Source organism: Miniopterus natalensis, chromosome 4 (assembly GCF_054644295.1).
Source record: "Miniopterus natalensis isolate mMinNat1 chromosome 4, mMinNat1.hap1, whole genome shotgun sequence".
Classification (NCBI taxonomy): Eukaryota; Metazoa; Chordata; class Mammalia; order Chiroptera; family Miniopteridae; genus Miniopterus; species Miniopterus natalensis.
The window spans coordinates 16,999,106-17,019,236 of record NC_142084.1 but is presented as its reverse complement, the minus strand read 5'-3'; the positions used below and the strand labels follow the sequence as shown (position 1 = coordinate 17,019,236).

The window sequence follows — 20,131 nt, the reverse complement described above, 5'->3', positions numbered from 1 at the left end:
AACCTATCTGTTCCACCAAAGCTGACATTTTACTGGGAGTGGTACCACACAACATGGGCTCTTTAATTAGAATGCCTTGGATTTAGCCTTCCAGATGGGAATGCTGGGGTGTGGGAATGAAGAGGCTGACCTTTGGGCCATGGGGAAGGGGAAGGATAGGAATGGGTTGGACTCAGGAAAGAGGGACCTGGGCTTTTTGGGTGTCTGGACATTCCTGGGGCCTTCAAGTATGAAGAAACAGAAAGAGCCAAGGCTTTCTCTATCCCCCACACCCCAACACAAAGCAAGGCTACGTTAGTCTCAAATAGGGACTTCTAGGTGGCAAATGAGGCCTTTGCAGGGTGGTGAAGAGCTTGGCACATGCCTGTGTGGAAGAGCTGTTGACTGTGGGAGATTGAAGAAGTGCTGACATAGAACAGGCAGGGCTGGGAGGCCATGGAGGGAAAAAGAAAGGTTGGCAGGATGTATTGGTGGGTTCTTTCTATGGTCAGAAAAGGAAGTGTAAGCCTAGACAGCTGAGTGCTGCCCTCCTTGAGGCATTCGGACCTTTACTGTATGCTCATCTCCCCGTGTTCCTGCAGGTAAGAGGGTGGGGAGGGAAGAATACGCTCTAGTTGTTTGTGGTTGAGGAAACTGAGACACAAAGGATTGGCTCAGACTCAAAGGCTAACAGTTGCAGAATTGGGGCTACAACCTAGGTTCCCTGACACTCCTGGCTTGAGCTGTCCTTGATGCTCACTCTTATGCTAGCTGATGATGATACCTAGAATGGAGCCTGCAAAGTGGAAGACAACCTTGACTCCAGAGCCCTGTGGACCCTTTCATGGCCTGCATCAGTGCCTCTGGAGGCTCTTACCATCCGCCATGATCGCACTCTATGAGTAACGTTCCTAGTTGGGCCAGCTCCTTCCTCACCTGTACCTAGGCCCATGACTCTCTTAGGGTACTCTGCTATTGGTACTCTCCAGGTTTGGACCAAAGGGCATTGGGACTGCTGACCCCTTAGGCCTGGGTAGGATGAGCCCTGTTGGCCTTGGCTTCTGCAGGGCAAGTGGTTCACTGGGAGTGGAGTGTGGAGGACAGGGATGCCCAGGGGAGCAGCTTGCTGCCCTGAGGGAACTCCTTGCAGACAAATTCTGGGAAACTCAATTGTGAGAGTTGCCCAGGGGCCTGATCAGGATCACACACCTTCCCCATCCCCCAACCTCCCCCCTTCCTGGGAGCTCCTTTCTCCTCTGGGGAGCCCTGTAGGTAGTCATTGAGCCAGTGTCCTTGAGCTGAAAATACCTTCTTTTTTGTACACAGGGAGAGTCACAGTGACCCACACACACACACCCCTGGTCAGTGTGCTGGTTAGCCAAAGACAACCAGGTACAATGTGGCCCTGGGTTGGGGCTCACTAAAGGTCACTGAATCGAGTTTATGTTGCTGGAAGTTGGTCATGGCCTCAAATGGAGGAGCAGACTCTCTGGGTTTAGGACCTTATGCTGTGTGGCAAGTCACTTCCCCTTTCTTGTCTCAGTTTCTACATCTGTGAAGTGACTGAGAGTCTCTCTGCACACTCTCCGAGGCAGGGGTAAGTCACAGTCTGACAGACACACCCGTATGCCCTTCCACTGGTATCCCCAGGCCCCCTAGGCTCTTGCCGCTCCCTTTCACTAGAACAGGATCCAGTGGGGGGTGGGGGGCTCTAAAGTTGGGCCAGCCTGGATTTTAGTCTTCCTCTACCATCCACAAGTTGGGTGATTTTGACCAGTCACTGCCCCACTCAGCTCTGAACCTCAGTGTCCTCATTTGTGAAATGATGGGCCATGGTGCCTACCTCTTTGGGATGATACGGACAGAGCACCTGGAACAGACGTGATTGATGATGGTGACATTGTAAACCACCGCCCCCCCCCCCCCCGGGCTGTCCTGGTTTGGGTTCCCCCAGCCTTGGTCTCAGGGATTCTGGGAAGGAGACAGTGCCAGTCTGCTGGCTCAGCCGGCTTGGCCACTGACCTTCAGAGCACCCAGGCTGTCAAGGCCACCTGACTGCCTGCTGGGCAGGCGGGTGGCAGGGGTGAGTGTCTGCCAGCTCCTTGCCTGACGCTGCCCTCCCCTGCTCCCACTCTCCTCTCCTCTCTCTGCGCCTGTGTGTGAGCTAATTAATCTCAGCCCCTTTGGGAAATTAGAACGCTGCAGCCGTGGACTCTTCAGCCTCACAGTGCCTGTGCTGCTCCTGGGCCCTGCCAAGACCCACTGTGGTTTGGGAGCATGGGGTTGGGGATAGGGGCAGCAGGAGTAGCCGCATAGGCATGGGTTTCCCTGAGCCCCCCCACTTCCTGGCTGAGGGGTAGCTCTGGCTTCTCAGCCCCCTCCCCTCCCAGACAGCATCCATAAGGACACAGGGTAATCCTCCTGCTGGGGTGAAACCCAACCCCCAGTGGTTCTCTGACCTGGTCCTGGGGCTGATATGGTCACCCCCTCACCCCACATTCTATCTCATTGTGGGGCCCTTTTGCCTACCCAGCTTGGACTGATGGGGACAGATGTAATTATGGAATTTTGCTTGGGAAATTAATTCAGAAAAGTTAATTAATTGACAGTTCTGGAGGTGGCAGGCTCCACGCCCAGCCAGTCTTACTGACGTTAGTGCTGACCCGCCAGAGCCATGCAGCTTTCTGGGCGGGCTGGAGAGAGGGACCCCAGTGACCTAGCTGGGAAGCCCTGGGACAGGCAGCAAATGCACAGTGAGGAAGAAAGTGCAGACCAGTGTCGTGAACCAGAATGGGCACCTGGAAAGGGTTTGTCAACTGAATCTGCTGAGATAAACCTGGCATCCTAAGAACTCAGTCACTTGTTTGTATATTCAACAAGCCATTGTCAAACTTCTGTACATCGACCCATTGTCTTAAGTGTCCCCAGGCAACATAGACCACGGAATGTTTTGTCCAGGTCTTCCAAATCCCTTTTCTCAAGGAAAACCTCTAAATCTATACCAAAAGGCTTTTCCAAAGGGCTCAAGGAAATTATTGGGCCCATTGTGCAGCTGAAGTAACTGAGGCTCAGAGATGTGACTTGCCCAAGTCATTCAGCTGTATCCTCCAGCAGGATGGGGTAGGGGTCATATAATACGTCTTCTCCCCAAGGGCTGAACACTGCCATAGGCAGCCACTCCTGTGTGTGGGTGACAGGAGCCTTGAAATTGACTCTGTATCCCAAGGAGACAGATAATAAGGCCAACCCCTTTCACCCTGGCACTTCTGGAACCACTGTGTCTCCTCTCCCCACACCTCGCTCTTGGACACTTGTGTATGCATGTGGGCTTCCCCCACCACCCCACCCAATCTTCAGGACGACCCACCTAGGCTGAGGCAGGAGGCCCCATATCTCAGGGCTCCCCAGGTATGGAGGGGCCCCATTTCTAGGGCCCCTTATAACAACGGCCCAACTAAGTTCTAGTGTCTGGAGGAGTGTGGGTTTGATACAGTCTTATCCAGACAGAAAGGTCAGGGCTGGGGTAAGAGATGGCTAGGCTCAGGACAGGTTAGAGATACTGACTGCAGGAGGCCAAGGTAAGGAACGCAGGCTTTCAAGAGGTTGTGTGGCCTTAGGCAGGCCCCTTAGCTTCTCCGAGCCTCTTTTTCCTCACCTGAGAAACAGGGATGGTCATATGTACCACTCAGAGGGCTGTGGTGAGGTGCAAGGAGGTATAACCGAAGCGCCGGGCTGGGTGGGACAGCAGGGCGCTTATGGGACTGTGCTGGCTCCAGGGCCTGAGAAGGCCAGCAGGTTAGTGCATGTGGTTGGGACAGGAGCTGGAGGACACAAGAGGGGGTGATATTTGTGAGGCACACAGGAGCCAACAGCTCAGAGTCCTGGGGCCTCTAGGGGGAGTCAGTCTATAGAGCATCCACTGGTGGATTTGTTTGGTTCATTCATTCCTTCACCTCCAGCCTCCAAGTGAGCCCTACAGTTAGTTGTGTGGGCCTTACCTCTCAATGGTTCAGAATAAAGTGTCCGTCACGGGTAGGCTGAACTGAGCACTTTGAATTCCATATCACAGATGTGGTCTGTAGTTCTGAGCTTCTTCAAGGACTGACCCCTAGTCTTTGGGTTTTAGTGGGCCACCCCACCCACTCCCTGAGCATCCTGTGTGGGCCAGGTATGGGGTCATAGGGAAGAAGCTTCCTCTGCCCACCTCACCTCCTCCAAAAGTCCTCCCTGGTGGCACCACCACCACCACCTACCCTGTACATTAGGTCATTGGTTGAGCACTTGGGGTTCTCTGCATAGATTGTTAAACTCTTCTCTGTGTGTGTGTGTCCATTTCCCCCCTAGACTGGGAGCTCCCTGAGGATGGGGTCCATGGCATCTGTCTGTATGCCATGCCCAGCAGAGTTAGTGCTGGACTTGCGGTATAGGGCTTCTATTTTCCTGTTTTACAGATGGCCCTATGAGGGTGTTGCTCAGCCAAGGTCACAGCTTTTATGAGGGGGCAGAGCTAGCTTGGCCCAGGTAGTGTGGGGCTGCTGGTGCTCTCTGGGGTCTCCCTGCAGACCTTAGGCACTTCCCATACTTCTTTGGGACCTGCAGATCTTGATCCATTTGGAAGGCAGGGTTCTGGGTGTCCAGTCTTCAGCCCTGTGCTCCTGAGAGCTTAGGGAGTGAGGAGTTCTGACATCAGAGGGCGGGCCTTAATTTCTCCCAGCCTGTTTCTTTATCTGTAAAATAGGGGTCCTGGTACCTCTCCCTGGTAGTGCTTGGTGGGGAGGTGATTAAAAGAAATAATGGATGCCTGGAACTTAGAACTCCTTAAGTGTTCCCCATCGTTATTATTACTAACACTGTTATTTTTTTTTACCATCACATTATTATTCATGCTTCCAGGGCCCCGGCAGCTGCAGTGGCTCTGGGCCTGGGCAGAGCTCTGGTCTGCAGAGAAGTTGCAATTTCTAATTAGTCAGTGCCCCAAGGAGAGGGCCTGGGTTTTTATTTTTGCTGGAGGATCCCACCTGCCCAAGGCTTCCCCAGCTCGTCATCCGCTGGGCTAGGGCTGTGCCCCGTCTCCAGCCTCAGGTAGGGGGGGCCTGGCTCCAGGCAAAAGCGTCTCCAAATTTCCCCTGCCACTCCCTCCGCCTCCCAGACCTCCAGGGCCATGAATCATTTATGAGGCAAAAATGAAACCAATTAAGGACAAACTTTGAAAGCCTCTAATTGCTGTGCCTGGTGGCACCCAGGAATGAGGGGAGGCAGGCCCGCCCGGTGCGGAATCTCCTTGGCCCGGGCCTTCCCAGGCCTCCTGTCCCACCGCGTCGCAGGGCGCCACGGCTCCCCGCCGCCTCCCGGCCGGCCGCGGATGTGCCTGCGCGGCTCCGGCTGCTGCAGCGTCTGCCGCCCCGGCGCCCGCCCGCCCGGGTCCCAGGCCGACTAATTAGGGCCGTCTCCCCTCCCCGCGCCGCCCTCCGCCCGCTCCAGGCCCGAGGTGATGGCGGCTGTTCCTGCCGTTCTGGGGCCTGTGACCCAGAGCTGGCCGCGTTTCTCGGGGCGGGAGCCAGCTCTGCTCGCTCGGCTTAACCCAGACAAGCCCAGAACGCCCTGTCCCTGAACTAGGAGGCTGGGGCTCCGTGCGCCCCGCCACGGGGTGCAGGCTTGTGTAGGCTCTGGGCCGCGCTGGGGTACATGGCTTGGATAGTCCCATTTAGTCCCAAGGAGAGAGATATTCATCCCAGGGAGAGTGGAGGGTGTTGGGGAATGACTGATGAGATGGAAACGGCGGGGGGTGGGGGACGGGGGGCGATACAGGGGAAGGTTTGGGATGGAGTGGGGTGAGCTCCTGCGGTGGCGCCTTGGTCCAGCGGGATCCAACTCTCTCTCTCAGCTTTGCCACAAACAGAGTGATCTTACACAGATTCCTTAGCCTCGGTTTCCCCGTTTGTGAACTATTAGGACTGACTAATTTTCTTCTGGATTTGGGATTGAGGAGCTAGGCTTTATTTGACCCCTACTCCCCTCTCTAGGGGGCTGCTGAGGGGGTGGTCAGCAGCTGTAGTATGGACCAAGCAGTGCCTGCTTCACTGCCAAGAGCCCTGGGCACCAATGACCAGCCTGCTCACTGTGCTGAGGGCCAGGCAGGCCCTGGGCACTCAGGCACGTTGTTTGCTGAAACCGAATTTCTGTGCTTGTGTTTTTCCATAATTATATTAGCAGGTGGGATTTTTCCTCGGGGAAGCCGTGGGAGGGGGAGCGCCATGGCAGTGTCCCCACCCGCTCTAAGCGTGAGCTGGGCTCTGCCTGCCCGCCCGTAATGATTTTTTAATTATGCAGCCAGTGCTCGGAATTGCTAATCCACCTCCAGCGCAGCATCCTCTCCTGCAGCTCACACCCCAATCCCTCACTGGTGTCCCCAGAGTGGTGGTGCCCAGCCCCACGCCCATCACTGATGCTTGTGCTGGGGAACACCCCCACAGTGGGAGAGAGGGTAGGCCAGGAAGGGCTGAAGGGGCACCTCTCTAGCTGCAAGTGAAAGAACTTTGTGGTGGTGGGGCCTGTGTCTCTCTTTGTCCCCACTGCTCCCAGCCCTGGTCCCAGCATGGCTTGTACCCTCTAGGACAGCTGTGGTTCTGGAAGAAGGCAGAGGAATTATCAGTGCCCACCCCTGAGTGACATGGCCACAAATTTCAGGGACATCAACCCATCTCCCCAGCCTTGTGTGAACCCCAAAGACACACAGAAGTATGATCTTTGTCTCTGTCACACTCATAATTTGCTTCCCTTCCCCACACACACTCAGCCTCACAGTTACACAAGCAGAACATCACGCTCTGTGTGTTTCTCATACATAGAGCCACACCTGAGGACCAGGGGCCCTCAGGAGACCCCATTGCTGCCTTCCCTGCCCCGCGGTGGTCCTCCCCCATTCCCACCTGGTGGGGTGGTTTCCTGTGGCTGGGCCTGCCTGAACCTCCATCGACCTGGCCTGGGGGAGGTGGCAGTGGGGTGGGGGAGGTGGCAGTGGGATAGGGGAGTTCTGCAGCACTGTGGCTGCGGCGCCTCTCCAGGCGCCCAGCTGTGGCATCTGTCAAGGTCAGATAGCGACTCCGGAACCAGCCGGCTCAGCCCCATGGCCCCTCTCGCCTCATTATTTTTGTGTTCCGGGGCTGTGGCGGCAGCGACACCTCCCTCCCTCCCCCTCAGCCTCCCACCTCTTGCCTGCCTCCCCCACACCTCTGCAGGGAGGGCCCTCGGTCTGGGGGCTTTTGTTTTCTAGTTTTTTTCACACTCAGACCAGGCGGGCGGGCAGACACTGGCGAGAGCTGTTGGGTTTTGAATGCAGACAAGGCAGGTGCCTTCCTGGTGGCTAGGACAAGCTAGTGGAATCCTGGATTGTTTTCTCGGGGACAAACTGAACCTGGGCGGAGCCCAGCCTCACCACAGCCCCAGTGCACCTGTGTGCAGCTTCCTGTTTCCATAGGGGCCCCAGCACCTGGCATCAGTTCCTGTCTGCGTCATCCCCAGACCTGTTGGGCCTCAGACTCACATCCCAGACCCGTCAGAGGCCCTGATACTACGCACAGTCCACACACACACACGCGCACACACACTTGTACACGTGGCAGAGATGTGTTGACACCCATAGGCCAGAAGAATCCACAAACATCCAGCCACCGTGTAAACCACTATACTCGACACACACTCACTCTTGGGCATATAGGAACATCACCGATGTAAATAGCACACAGTTCACTTTTACACGGGGAGGTCACACAAAGACCCACCTACATTGGTATGTAAGCTCCATGTATACATCAGTGCTGAAACCCACAGAGAGTGACATCTGAGACTACACATGCACCTGGGCACACCCACAGCACCCCAGACACACATGAATGCAGCATGTACAGGTGTCTGATACACCTCCCAGGCGGACACATGTAGCTATACTTGTCCATAGTGTTCCTCCTCCCGATACACACTCCAACCTGAGCTCACTCCCTGGGGTCTAGTGTTCCTTGAGCACAGTTAAACCACCCAAGGGGCTTTTTTCCCCAGAAATGCTGAAGCGAGCTTGACACCTCCCCCTTGATGTGCTCTGTGTTTCCAGGAAGCCCCTGGACAGTGGAAAATGGCAGCTGACAGATGGCTGCCCTACCAACCTGGCCAGCCTCTATGTACACTGCCCTGAGCCCAAGAGCACTGAGATGGAGTGAGATGGGGATTCCGGGTGGCTCGTGATGGACTTGGTGGCTGCTGGCAGAGGGCAGGCTCAGGGGGGTGGCCTCTCTGTCACTGTCTCTAGGTCCTTCTGCCTACCTCCATCTCCTGATTAGGGTGTGTAAGTGTTGGGAGGATGAGATGTGGGCAGACCCCAGGCCCCCGAGGGTCTCTGAGGTACCCCTGGCCATCCTCTCACTTCCTCCTCCAGCTGTGGACTGCTGTGGCTGCCCCTGAGAGGGGGAGGTAGCTAGAGGTTTAGCAGGGGCAGGGCCCCCACCCCCCAGGAAACTCAAAACCCTGGGCCAGCCGCGGGTGGCGGGTTGGGGCAGGCACAAAGAGGGCCTCTGTGCGGCCAGGCTGGGCTGCCCACAGGATTCTGGGGGAGGAGGCAGGAGCCGGTTTCCGTCCCATTCTGCTTCCTGCGGAGGCCGCCGGAATGCCCGGAGCTCTGGCCCAGCCTGGCCCGTCCGGCCCACCCGCAGCCCCTTCCCCTTGTGTTTTCCTGGGCCTTAGGGTACAGCTGCAGACTTTTCTGCAACAGTGCCCTAACGTGTTTTGACCAGAGCCTGAGAGCCAGGACCCATGGGAAACTTAGACGGTTCCCCTAGACTGAAGCTGAACAGCCAAAATCCCTCCCTCCGTGTGCCTCAGAGCCTTTGGCTAGTGTTGGAGAGCCAGGCCCTGTAGTCACACAGACCTTGTTTCAAGCTCTGGCTCTGCCACTAATTGACCTTGTGACCTTAGGCAGGTGACTTTACTTCCCTGAGCCTCAGTTGCCTCATCTGTAAATGGGAATAATAATACTAGACTTATAAAAAGAATTCATTGAGAAAAAAATGCATGTAAAATGCTTAGTACCTGGCAGAGAATGAGCACTCAGTATTAGTGCCTGCCATCATCAAGTCATCTGGGAAGATGGAGGCAGATGGGGCCCCATGCTGCTCACCCCAATAAGCCTCATCATCTGGGCTTGGTCACAATCCTATGATCTGCCCCAAACCCTCTCTCTAGACCTCAGTTTCCCTAGTTGCAGGTCACATCAAAGGTGAATTTAGGCTCTCTGGGGCACTCCTAGGATTTGAAACAGGAAGGGAAAGGATGGAGGCACAAACCTAGACCTCAGGACTCCAGTCCCCTAGCCAGTTGTCACACACACCTCCAAGCCCCAAAAGGACAGATCCCCCCAATTCTTTGGCCCAAATATCTGAGCTAGCCTTCCCTGGCTTGCCCCATAGTGAGTCCCACCAGGAGGGAGGCCGTAAGTAAGTGTGGGCTCTGATCCCAGGTTGGTGTCGACTCAGACATCACCACTTTCCGAAACGTTAGCTAAGGTCCAGGAAGTTTTAAATGGGGAGAGCATTGCCCTATCCAGTTTTGCTCAGTGGTTGGAGCATCGGCCTGCAGACTGAAGGGTCCTGGGTTCAATTCGGGCCAAGGGCACGTACCTTGGTTGCAGGCTTGCCTCCGGGGGTGTGAGCGGGAGGCAACCAATCAATGTGTCTCTCTCACATCTCTCTCTCTCTCTCTCTCTCTCTCTGTCTCTCTCTCTCTCTCTTCCTCTCTGAAAAAGCAATGGAAAAAATATGAACAGTGTTTGGCACATAGGAAGGCCTTCACACATGTTGTCTCTTATCTTCACGGCCCTGTGTTACAGATGAGGAAACTGGCTTAGCTATATGCCAAGGTCACACTGAAATGGAAGGGCCCTGCTCATCCTTTGACTTTCCCAGAGAAGGAACCTGGCTGTTGAGGAAGGCCTTGTCTTTATCAGAGGTGTCCTAGGTTCTTTATCTCACTCCCTAGAGCCCCAGGTCAGGGAATACCTCCTGCCTGGGCCTCAGTTTTCCTATCCATGAAATGGACTGATCCCCTCTTCTAGCTATTTTGGGGAGTTCTGTAAGGGAGAACAGCCATGTTTCAGTCCCTAGACAAGGGTGTTGTGCCTGCCTTGGAAGGAGGAGTGTAAGAGAGTCAGAGGGTATGGAGTCCAGGAAACATGATTGCAGCCCCCCATTCTATCCTTGGCAGTCAATTTGTAGGTAGTAGTCTTGGGGAGACTCTAGTGGTATTCAGGGTATGTCCCACCCCAGGCCATCTGCTGGGTGCTAGCAGTGGTCCATGTGTCCTTGTATGTGTGTCCATCCGTAGCTGGATATGTGCTCTGTGTTCTCCGGCCAGGTCTGCACTTCTCCTAGCCTCCAAGACCAGTGTCCCATGTGCATCTCCTTGGGCCTGAGTGGGGCTTTTGTTCCCTCTGGAAACTCCCCAGGCTGAATCATGGAAATCAGAGATGGGAACCCCCCCACACACACACTCCCAATTGCTCAGCTCAGTTCAACCACTGTAGCCTGTGGTCTGTGCTGCCTGCCACCACTGGCCAGCCTTCCATCAGTCTGTCCATCTCACCTCCCTTGGAGGCCAAGGAGACCAGCCCACCAAGGTGGGTGGAGGAGTGTAAGGGAGCGGAGCAGGGATGTCAGGAGTGAGCATGGAACTGTGAGGGAAGGGTGTGATGAGCCAGGGTATGCAAGTCTGCAAAGCTGGCCTGCCCAGGCTATGGCAGGTCTGGCTCCCCCGCACTAGTGCCTGAGGGTCCTGAAGGCCCCACTGAAATGCAGCCTCCTCCAGGAGGCGTATTACCTTAGCCGGAGGGATGGCTAGGAGGCTGTTCCAGCCAGCAAAGAAGTAAGGACCTTGTTCACATTCTGCCTTTGGTAGTGGTAATGGTACAACTTTGTAAATTTACTAAAAGTATTGAATTATTCAGCCACTTATAAATGGCTGCATTTTATTGTATGTTAACTATATCAGTAAATCAGTAAAAAAAAAAAAAATTAAAAAAAATTCTGTCTTTTGTCTCAAGGCCCTGCACTGTTAAGACCCTGCCAACCTCACAGCCACACCTTGCACCCACTTCTCCATTTCTTAGGAACCCTTTCAGGCTTGTGTCCCCCTGGTAACCTCTCCTTATCCTTAACTCACAGGCTAGTGGCCCCTTCCTCCAAGAAGGCCCTTCATTCCATCCCCATTTGGTTCCTCTTCCTGCTCTAGTTTCACATTGGGTGGCCCAGCTCCCTGCACTTCTCCACAAGGTCTGTTAGTAGCACAGGCTATGGGGCTGCTCTTGGGCAGGTTGTGGGGCTATGTGAAACTGAACATCTAGAACATCCCACTGGGCCACCTGTGTGCCAGAGAGCCCACCCTTCAGGTTCTTTGTCTTATGATCCTCTATCCCCACCACCTGCCTCTGTTCTTCCCCATGCCCCCCATGCAGACAGTACCATCCCACCCTATAGTGCCGCAGTGCCTCACCCCCTGCTGTCTGGCTTGAGAGGCTGAAGACAGAGCCCTTCTGGGGGTGAATGCTGGCTCCTCTGGGGCTGAAGATGGGATGAAGGCATAGCTACCACTTCTGGTGACCTCATTGTCAGCTGGCATTATGATGTCACTGGCCCAGCTTCTGGGTTCCTGCCTGGGTATTTCCAAGCCCCCCAGGTGGGGGTACTCCCCTGGGGTCTGTGACAGCTCGCCCCCTGACCACGTAAAGGTGACAGGCACGGTAACAACTCTGGGGGGTTGGAGGCAGTCTCAGGGTAGATGGGTCACCTTGCTCTGGGCTACTCCGTCAGTTACCCAGGTGAGGAAAGGCGTTCACCAGAGCAGGGGGTCAGCTGACGCTTGAGCTCTGGGTTCAAGTTCTGCCCCAAAGAGCACCAGTTGTTTGACCTTGTCCTGACAGCTCGAACCTCTCTGAGTCTTCATTTCCTCATCTCTAAAATTGGTTAATAGTTCCTATTTCCCAGGTTTGGGGGAGGAGTCAAGGCGGGAGAGAAGAATATGAAGCGTGAGAGCACGGGGCCTGGGACACAGTAGGTGCTCAATAAATGCTGGCTGATAGGGTTAGTTAGTTAAGGGAGCCTGAGTGTCATTTGGGGCAGAGTCCACGCCTTCTGGGGCTGACCACAGTCTGGGGTAGAGGCAGGGGGTGGCCCCAGCTTTGGCTCTCCCTCTCTTAGCCCAACCGGTAAACTTGAACCTACAAAAAGTTGGGCCCCATGGCCTTCCCTGAGACCTTGGGCCAGAGTGGGCTGGGACCCTAAGGAGGTGGGTCTCATCTGGTCTCCCCCAAGACTCTCCCTCTGCCTTCCTCTCCTGTGGGTATGCCCTGTTGCTTTCTCTTGGTCCCTAGGTCCCTGAGTCTGGGATTCTCTCCTCAGGAGCTCTGTTTCCATGTCTCTTGGACCCGGGTTGGTGCCCTAGGTCCCTCTGAGTCTTGCCCCCCAGACTCTGCTTCCCATGATGCTGTGTCCTCTAGCCTTGACCCTTTGCCCTGTCCTCTCCAAGTCCCCCTTTCTCTGACCCACCCCTCGGGTTCTCTGTCTCATGATCCTCTGTCCCCACCACCTGTCTCTGTTCTTCTTCGCCCATGTCCCCCTTTGCCCCCCAGTTCTGTAAGACTGGTTCCCCCCCCAGCCCCCGCTCCCTGGGCTCTGTCCCGCCCGTCAGCCCCTGGTCCCAGCTCTCGGCCGGCCCGGCTCCTGCATGGACAAAGGGGTCCTTTGTGGGCTGACCGCGCCTGGCGGGGCGGCGGGGCGCTGGCTCCACATTGCTGATGAAACGGAGCCCTTTGTTGTCCCTCCTCAGGCGCAGTATTTCTTTTTGGGGGCTGGATGCGTTCCTGGCAGGGCCGATGATGGATGCGCCCGCCGCCGCCCGCCTGCCCGCCAGCTTTCCCTCCCGCTCATTCCCGCTCCGCTTCAACGCAGCCCCAGCTCCTCCCCTGCTGCCTTGGCACTGCCAGGCCCTTCCTGGCCTGGGAAGGGTTGCTGTGTGCCCTGCAGTAGAAGGCTGGGGCCTGGGAGACAGTCTTCTCTTATGAGTAGGGTGAACGGGTTCTGTGGTCAGGGGTCCACTGGGACCAGGGCATCAGCTTTTTCCAGGGTCTGAAGAAGAAGATGAGCCACGTATAGGGATAGATTTGGAACATCTCAGAGACCAGGACTTGGGGACTAAGTGTTGATATCTGCCCACTCTGGGGTTTGAGGACAGTTACCTGCATTCCAGCCACCCTTGTGTACCCCCCACATTTAATTTGTGTGGCTAAGAAACCAGTCTTCTGCCCGAAGCACCTGTTCAATGACATATCACGTTCTCTGGTTCTGAGCTCAGCATGTCCCAGGATCTGAGGGGCTGGGAGAGGGTAATCCCTGAGGATGGACAGAAAAATGGAAGATTCAAAGAGAGGGCCACAGAGGAACAGAACATGAGGTTTGGTCCCCACCACAAGAGACTCAGGATGGAGACAAAGCAGGGAGGTTCAGCCAGAGCACCAGCCCTGAACGCAGGCCGTGCTGTGTCGGAGGGAGCTGACTTCTAATTGACCTGCCAGCCCCGCACGCAGAGCCAGATCCTGGAGCTGGGAGGAGGGAGGGGGGAGTAGAGCAAGAGCAGAGTTAATGCCGCTATCGATTTCTGCCACCAGCCAGCAGGCCGCAGAGGCGGGGGACGCACACAGGGGCTAGGGCACAGACTGCTCCCCTCCCCAGCTCTCCAACCCGCGGGCGCCTGCCTTCTCCTGTCTGGGGCTGCTAGGAATGTAGTGCAGGGCTGGGTAGTTGAGCTGAATTGGGCAGGGGCTGGGTAAGTTGGCTTGGGGTGATGATCTCTGGGCCTGATCTCACTGGCCCTAGTCCCCAACACCTAGCCAGGGTCACTGGTGCCTGGAGGGATACTGATCTCTGAGGGGAGAGGCTGAAGAGCTAGCCTGGGCTTGGCCCTTAGGAGGTAGGGTGGAGCAAAGCTATCCTTAGGGATATATGACCCTCTTCGTCTTACTACAACTCTGACGTCTGTGACATCTGAAGCCCAGTCTGGACAGGCCCTCTTGGGTTTGTCCTGGTGGAATCTGCCAGCTTGCCCAGCTCTTCCTCACCATTCATCTACTTTCACTAGAAAGGAACCTAGGTGGGCTGGTGCCCACGGGGGCAGGGCAAGAGTGCCCGGCTTTCTGCTGATCCCTGCTGGAGATAGTGTTTCCCTTTCCTACCCTTGCTCCTCTTTTGTTACCACTCCTTAGCAGTCTTGGGGCAGGGGCCTTGCCTGCTCTGGGCCTTAATTTCCCTCTCTATGTGTGCAGAGTGTTGGACTAGATGACCTCCTGGGACAGGCTGAGTCCTATGACTGGGAGATGGTGGGGTTGCCTGGGGACAAAGATGCAGTGTGTGCCGCCCCCAAGCCCAGGGTGGGGCAGGCCCAGCCAGATGTGTGCCTCCCCCTTGATCCACCAGCTGCTCAGGCTGGGCCCTGTCCTCCCGCCTCTTTCCTGGGGTTGCTGGGCCAAGGCAAGCAGACAGGGAAGGAATGCTAGAGAGCCAGCGCTGATGAGGAAACTGCCACTCCGCTCCATCTGGAACAGTTCCTCCCAGAGCTCCTGGCCAAGGAGCCTGGCTGCTCATGTGCCTTAGTCTTGAGGCCTGAGCAGAACAGGCTCTGTCCTGGGAAGGGTCACACCTACCCTCAGTTCCAACTTGTACCAGCCAGAGGTCCCTCCTGCCCACAGCCCAGGTCGATCTGGGAGCCAGACTGGAACTCAGCAGTGAGGCCTAAGTAGAGACAAGAGTGGGGTCTGAGGTTTGAGAGTGAGAAGGAAGTGTGCCACTGTGTGCACAAGCGTGTCCCCCATTCTTGCAGGCGACAGCTTGTCCTCTGGCATAGTATCCTGCCTGTCCTGTAGCAGGAGGATACATGCTCCTTGAAATAAGGTTTCTGAGCTCTGTTTTGCAAACTGTTAGACAAAAGGAAGCTGTTTCCTTTACCTGCAGGACTTGCCAGAGCCTTGAGATAATTGGTGTGTGATAGGAATATCAAATAAGAATCCAGGGGCAGCTTCCCACACTTTTTGGTCTACACCTTCTGTTGGTCTACCCTTCAGAGGCTCTTCCGACTCCTCTTCTCCGTAGTTGGGTCAGGGAAGGAAGATTAGGAAGCAGAAGGTGACTTTATTACCCCCCCCCCCAAGCTTAATAAGCATCTCCAGCTCTCTCCTTTCAGCCTAGGAAGGACTGCCTGCCTCCATCAGGTCTCCCAGATCCTAGCAAGGTAGTTCTGGCTGTGGAGAGCGGGCTGAGCCACTTGATAGATTCATGGGCTGGTCAATTCTCTTAAATCTTGTATTCCTCATTTATAAAATAGGGTCTTACATAGTCACTACTTTGTAGGGTTCTTGTGAGTCTTAACTGAGATAGAAAATCCTAATGGGGGTGATGGTGGCTGGGGGGCTGGCACTTATTAAATACCTAGTCAGGCTTGTGGTTGTTATAATGGCAATATAGTTGTTGGTGGTGGTGGTGGTGGTGGTGGTGGTAAAGATGTTTACTGCTGCCCTGATCCTGTATCCTCTTGTCCTGACAGAGTGAAGACACTTCCACGTGGACACCTGACCATGTGCCTGCCCTGAGCATCGAAGCCCACCAGGCATCTCTGTTGTGGGCAGCAGGGCTCAGCACTTGTCTGAGGACCCCCTGTAGTTGGCAGGCTCCCCCGGCAGTGGGGTCTGGGCCTCGGCCCCACCATGTCGAGCCTCAGCAGTGGCTCCCAGGACACCGGCGGCAGTAGCAGTAGCAACAACACCAATGGTAGCAGCGGCAGTGGCCCAAAGGCAGGAGTGGCCGACAAGAGTGCAGCGGTGGCCACTGCTGCACCGTCCTCAGTGGCGGATGATGCACCACCCCCGGAACGTCGGAACAAAAGCGGCATCATCAGTGAACCCCTCAACAAGAGCCTGCGCCGCTCCCGCCCTCTCTCCCACTATTCTTCCTTTGGGGGCAGCGGGGGCAGTGGCGGTGGCAGCATGATGAGCGGGGAGTCTGCTGAAAAGGCTGCTGCGGCTGCAGCCGCTGCCTCCCTGTTAGCCAACGGGCACGACCTGGCCGCAGCCATGGCTGTGGACAAAAGCAACCCTACCTCAAAGCACAAAAGTGGTGCTGTGGCCAGCCTGCTGAGCAAGGCCGAGCGGGCCACGGAGCTGGCAGCTGAAGGACAGCTGACTCTGCAGCAGTTTGCGCAGTCCACGGAGATGCTGAAGCGCGTGGTGCAGGAGCACCTACCGCTGATGAGCGAGGCGAGCGCGGGCCTCCCTGACATGGAGGCCGTGGCAGGTGCTGAAGCCCTCAATGGCCAGTCCGACTTCCCCTACCTGGGCGCCTTCCCCATCAATCCAGGCCTCTTCATCATGACCCCAGCAGGCGTGTTCCTGGCTGAGAGCGCGCTGCACATGGCGGGCCTGGCCGAGTACCCCATGCAGGGCGAGCTGGCCTCCGCCATCAGCTCAGGCAAGAAGAAGCGGAAACGCTGTGGCATGTGCCCGCCCTGCCGGCGGCGCATCAACTGTGAGCAGTGCAGCAGTTGTAGGAACCGAAAGACTGGCCATCAGATTTGCAAATTCAGAAAATGTGAGGAACTCAAAAAGAAGCCTTCCGCTGCTCTGGAGGTAACGGCGCCTTAGAGGGAGGTGTGTGGGCTCTTGTGTCTGTCTGGCAGTCCAAACCCACCCCCAGCCCCACCTTTCCTGCCTGGGTGAGGGTCTGGGGGATGCCCAGCCAGTCCCTGGGCTCTGGGGTTCTAGACCAGCCTTTGAGACACCAGTTCACTGCCCCCCAAATCAGAGCCACATCCTGACATCCTATTAGGTTGTAGTTTGCAAGGCAAGCATCAAACTGCAGGCAGGGGCTTAGCATTCCTAGCCAGGCCCCCAGCATTCTGAACACCCTCCTGGAGTTCTGGGTCAGTTTTTGAGATTTCCATACACATCCCAAGCTTCCGAATTTCAGACATGTCCTAAAGCTTCCCGTCTGTGACCTAAGATTCTGGGACTCTCCCCTGTCCCATTTGACAGGGTTCTGTCCTGTGGACCCTGTGGCTTTGAAAGGTAGCCCTTTCACTTGTCCCTTCAGAGCCTAGCCTTTTCCCCCAAGGCCACTCAAGGATAGAGCAGCTCCAGTGCTAACAGCCCTGCTCTGAGGCCTGGAAAAATCCTGGGCCTAGGCACCTTGCTGACATATTTGGGGTGCCTTGAGGCCCCAAGATCACTCTGGTTGTAAAGCTAATGGCCAGGGATCCAATGGGCCTTGAGCTAGGGGATGAGCCTGGGGTGTGGCCAAGGCCTGTCCACTATGGGATTGACTTAAAGAAGGCCAAATGGTTCCCATTGCTTTCTCTCCACCTAATGGCTGGGCCTGTCCCCGTGCCCGCCCCCCCCCCCCCCCAGCTGTGGCAGCCTAGCTATGGTGCCAGGCCTGGGTACAAAAGCATCTTTTCTGCCTACTGTCCCTGCCCCGTCCCCACCCCTTTACAAGTGGGCTTGATGCAAATGTCCAGAATGGTAGGAAAACAATAACAGCATCTCAATGTGGCTCCCCACCCCCTGAGCCCCCAACCTCATATATCTGCTCTCCTGCCCAGAGAACACACCTATATGCACTCTCGTCTATTGTAGACACACACACACACGCACACACCCCTGCCCAGTGCACACAGACACAGCCTCTTAGTAAACACAGCAAGTATCCATCCTTCCTTTCTACCACAGCTCCAAACACGCTACGCACTGTAGCAGAGCTCGAGGCGGACATCCATATATGTGTCCAGAGCACACGCTTACACGCTCATTTGACAGAAACGAGCACACAGCTCCCAGGTGCACCACAGCCGCCTGGCGCTTGTGGCCTTTGGACCAGGGGAAGGGGTGCTTCTGTCTGGAAGGAAGCTTCCTGGGCACAGTGGCTCAGGAGGCCTCAGGGTGCTCCAGGCCCTTCAGCGACCCCATGGGTCAAGGCTCCTTCTCTGGCCTGGCCAAGATGGCAGGAACTCCACAGGGTGGCTGCCTTTACTCTATGCCCATCCCTCCACCATGAGGCCGTCCACGGGGAACATCTTTGCACCAGACCCAGCCGGACCCTGACTGAACTCTCTCCTTGTTTTTGTCTCCCGCCCCCGCCAGAAGGTGATGCTTCCGACGGGAGCTGCCTTCCGGTGGTTTCAGTGACGGCGGCGGGAACCCAAAGCTGCCCTCTCCGTGCAATGTCACTGCTCGTGTGGTCTCCGGCAAGGGATTCGGGCGAAGACAAACGGATGCACCCATCTTTAGAACCAAAAATATTCTCTCACAGATTTCATTCCTGTTTTTATATATATATTTTTTGTTGTCGTTTTAACATCTCCACGTCCCTAGTATAAAAAGAAAAGAAAAAAATTTTAACTGCTTTTTCGGAAGAACAACAAAAAAAGAGGTAAAGACGAATCTATAAAGTACCGAGACTTCCTGGGCAAAGAATGGACAATCAGTTTCCTTCCTGTGTCGATGTCGATGTTGTCTGTGCAGGAGATGCAGTTTTGTGTAGAGAATGTAAATTTCTGTAACCTTTTGAAATCTAGTTACTAATAAGCACTACTGTAATTTAGCACAGTTTAACTCCACCCTCATTTAAACTTCCTTTGATTCTTTCTGACCATGAAATAGTGCATAGTTTGCCTGGAGAACCCACTCACGTTTATAAAGAGAATGTTGATGGCGCCGTGTTGAAGCCCCTCTGTGTCCATCCATGTGGGCAGAGCTGCCTTGAGGCGCTCACAGAGGGGGAGGGAGCAGACTCCCCCAGGCCCAGGCCCACAGTCCCCACAATGGGATCCCCTACCCCAACAATGATTTTGCAAAAATGAAAGTTCTGTTTATTCGTTGAGACCTGGGGAGCCCATGTTTCGGTAGTTCTGATCATGATCATGGCTACTTCCCTTAGAGAAAATAAGTCCTTTTTTCCCCCGGCCTGGCTGATGGCGGCAGAAGAAAGGGCTTCTTTGCGTGGTCCCCTGCCAGTGGGGGTGGGTGCACAGGGGGTCCCCCTCGGCCTGGGCCCCCGTGCCCATGGCCAGCTTCCTGCTGATGAACATGCTGTTTGTATTGTTTTAGGAAACCAGGCTGTTTTGTGAATAAAACGAATGCATGTTTGTGTCACGAAGCACTGCTGGCTTTTTGCTCTCCAGTTTTTGGGGCTGTTGCTGGGCAGGGATTGTCTGGGGCCACCTTTGGAAGGAAGAATCACCCAGGGACATTTAGAGTGGGGGATCTCTTGGGAAGTGAGGCCCTCTGGATCCACAAGGGGGACAAGCAGGAACAGCCAGCCTGGATGACAGAGAATAGAAATGCTATTAACCTGGCAGTGGCCATACTAGAGCACCTCGCTTGCCTGATTGTCCCCCTACCTCAGAACCTGAACCTCCAGGGACCTTCATTCACCTGGGGCCACCTTCTCTATTTACCTAAAGTCAACAGCACCTGATCAGTGCAAAGCAGCCAGCAGTCCTGGGGGTGGGGCCTGAGCTGCCTGTTCAGGTTCTTATCTCTTCTTACTTGCAGGGATCTAGTGCTCTCACAACCACTGATGTGAGTCCCCAGGGAGCAGTTTTAGCCCAGGTTTATGGGGACCTGGCTATAACCAGCACACACATAGGGACCCCTCTTTAGGCCTGAGGGCTATTGGACTGTGGCCTAGGGCAACCCTGGCTTTGTCTCTTGTGACTCCACCCACAGCAAGTTTGTTGGCACAAGGTTTACTGGGACCTGAGGCCAGATGACTGGGGAAATCACCCACAGGGCCACACGGTGCAGGCCAGGGCAGCCCGAATAGGAAGGGGTGCTGCTGTATACCCCCCACGCCCCTGCATATCACAGAGGCCGGCCTGCAGCATAAGGCATATTATCCACCTGACAGGGAGGCATGCTTCCCACCCAGCTGCTTTGAGCCTGGCTGAGACAGAGGCTAGACTTGAGGAAGCACTTCCTGAAGATGTCCGGCCTGGCTTTAGGTGGGTGAGGGCTTTTGGGATGACGAAAGGGGCAACTTATGAAGCTGAGTGGGCAGAGAGATGGGGGAGATGG

General features: G+C 55.5%; 1 protein-coding gene across 2 annotated transcripts in view; it reads left to right on the top strand.

Annotated features, from left to right (window-relative positions):
* The window catches only part of CXXC5 (CXXC finger protein 5), a 33,285-nt gene extending 14,057 nt beyond the window's left edge, over positions 1-19,228 (top strand). For both annotated transcript variants that reach the window (XM_087816339.1, XM_087816340.1), the window contains exons 2-3: positions 15,610-16,687; positions 18,197-19,228. In XM_087816339.1, the coding sequence (XP_087672465.1) occupies positions 15,770-16,687; positions 18,197-18,241 (963 nt within the window). In that variant the 5' untranslated portion in view covers positions 15,610-15,769 and the 3' untranslated portion in view covers positions 18,242-19,228. The remainder of the gene's footprint in view (positions 1-15,609; positions 16,688-18,196) is intronic.
* Positions 19,229-20,131: the final 903 nt, after the last annotated feature.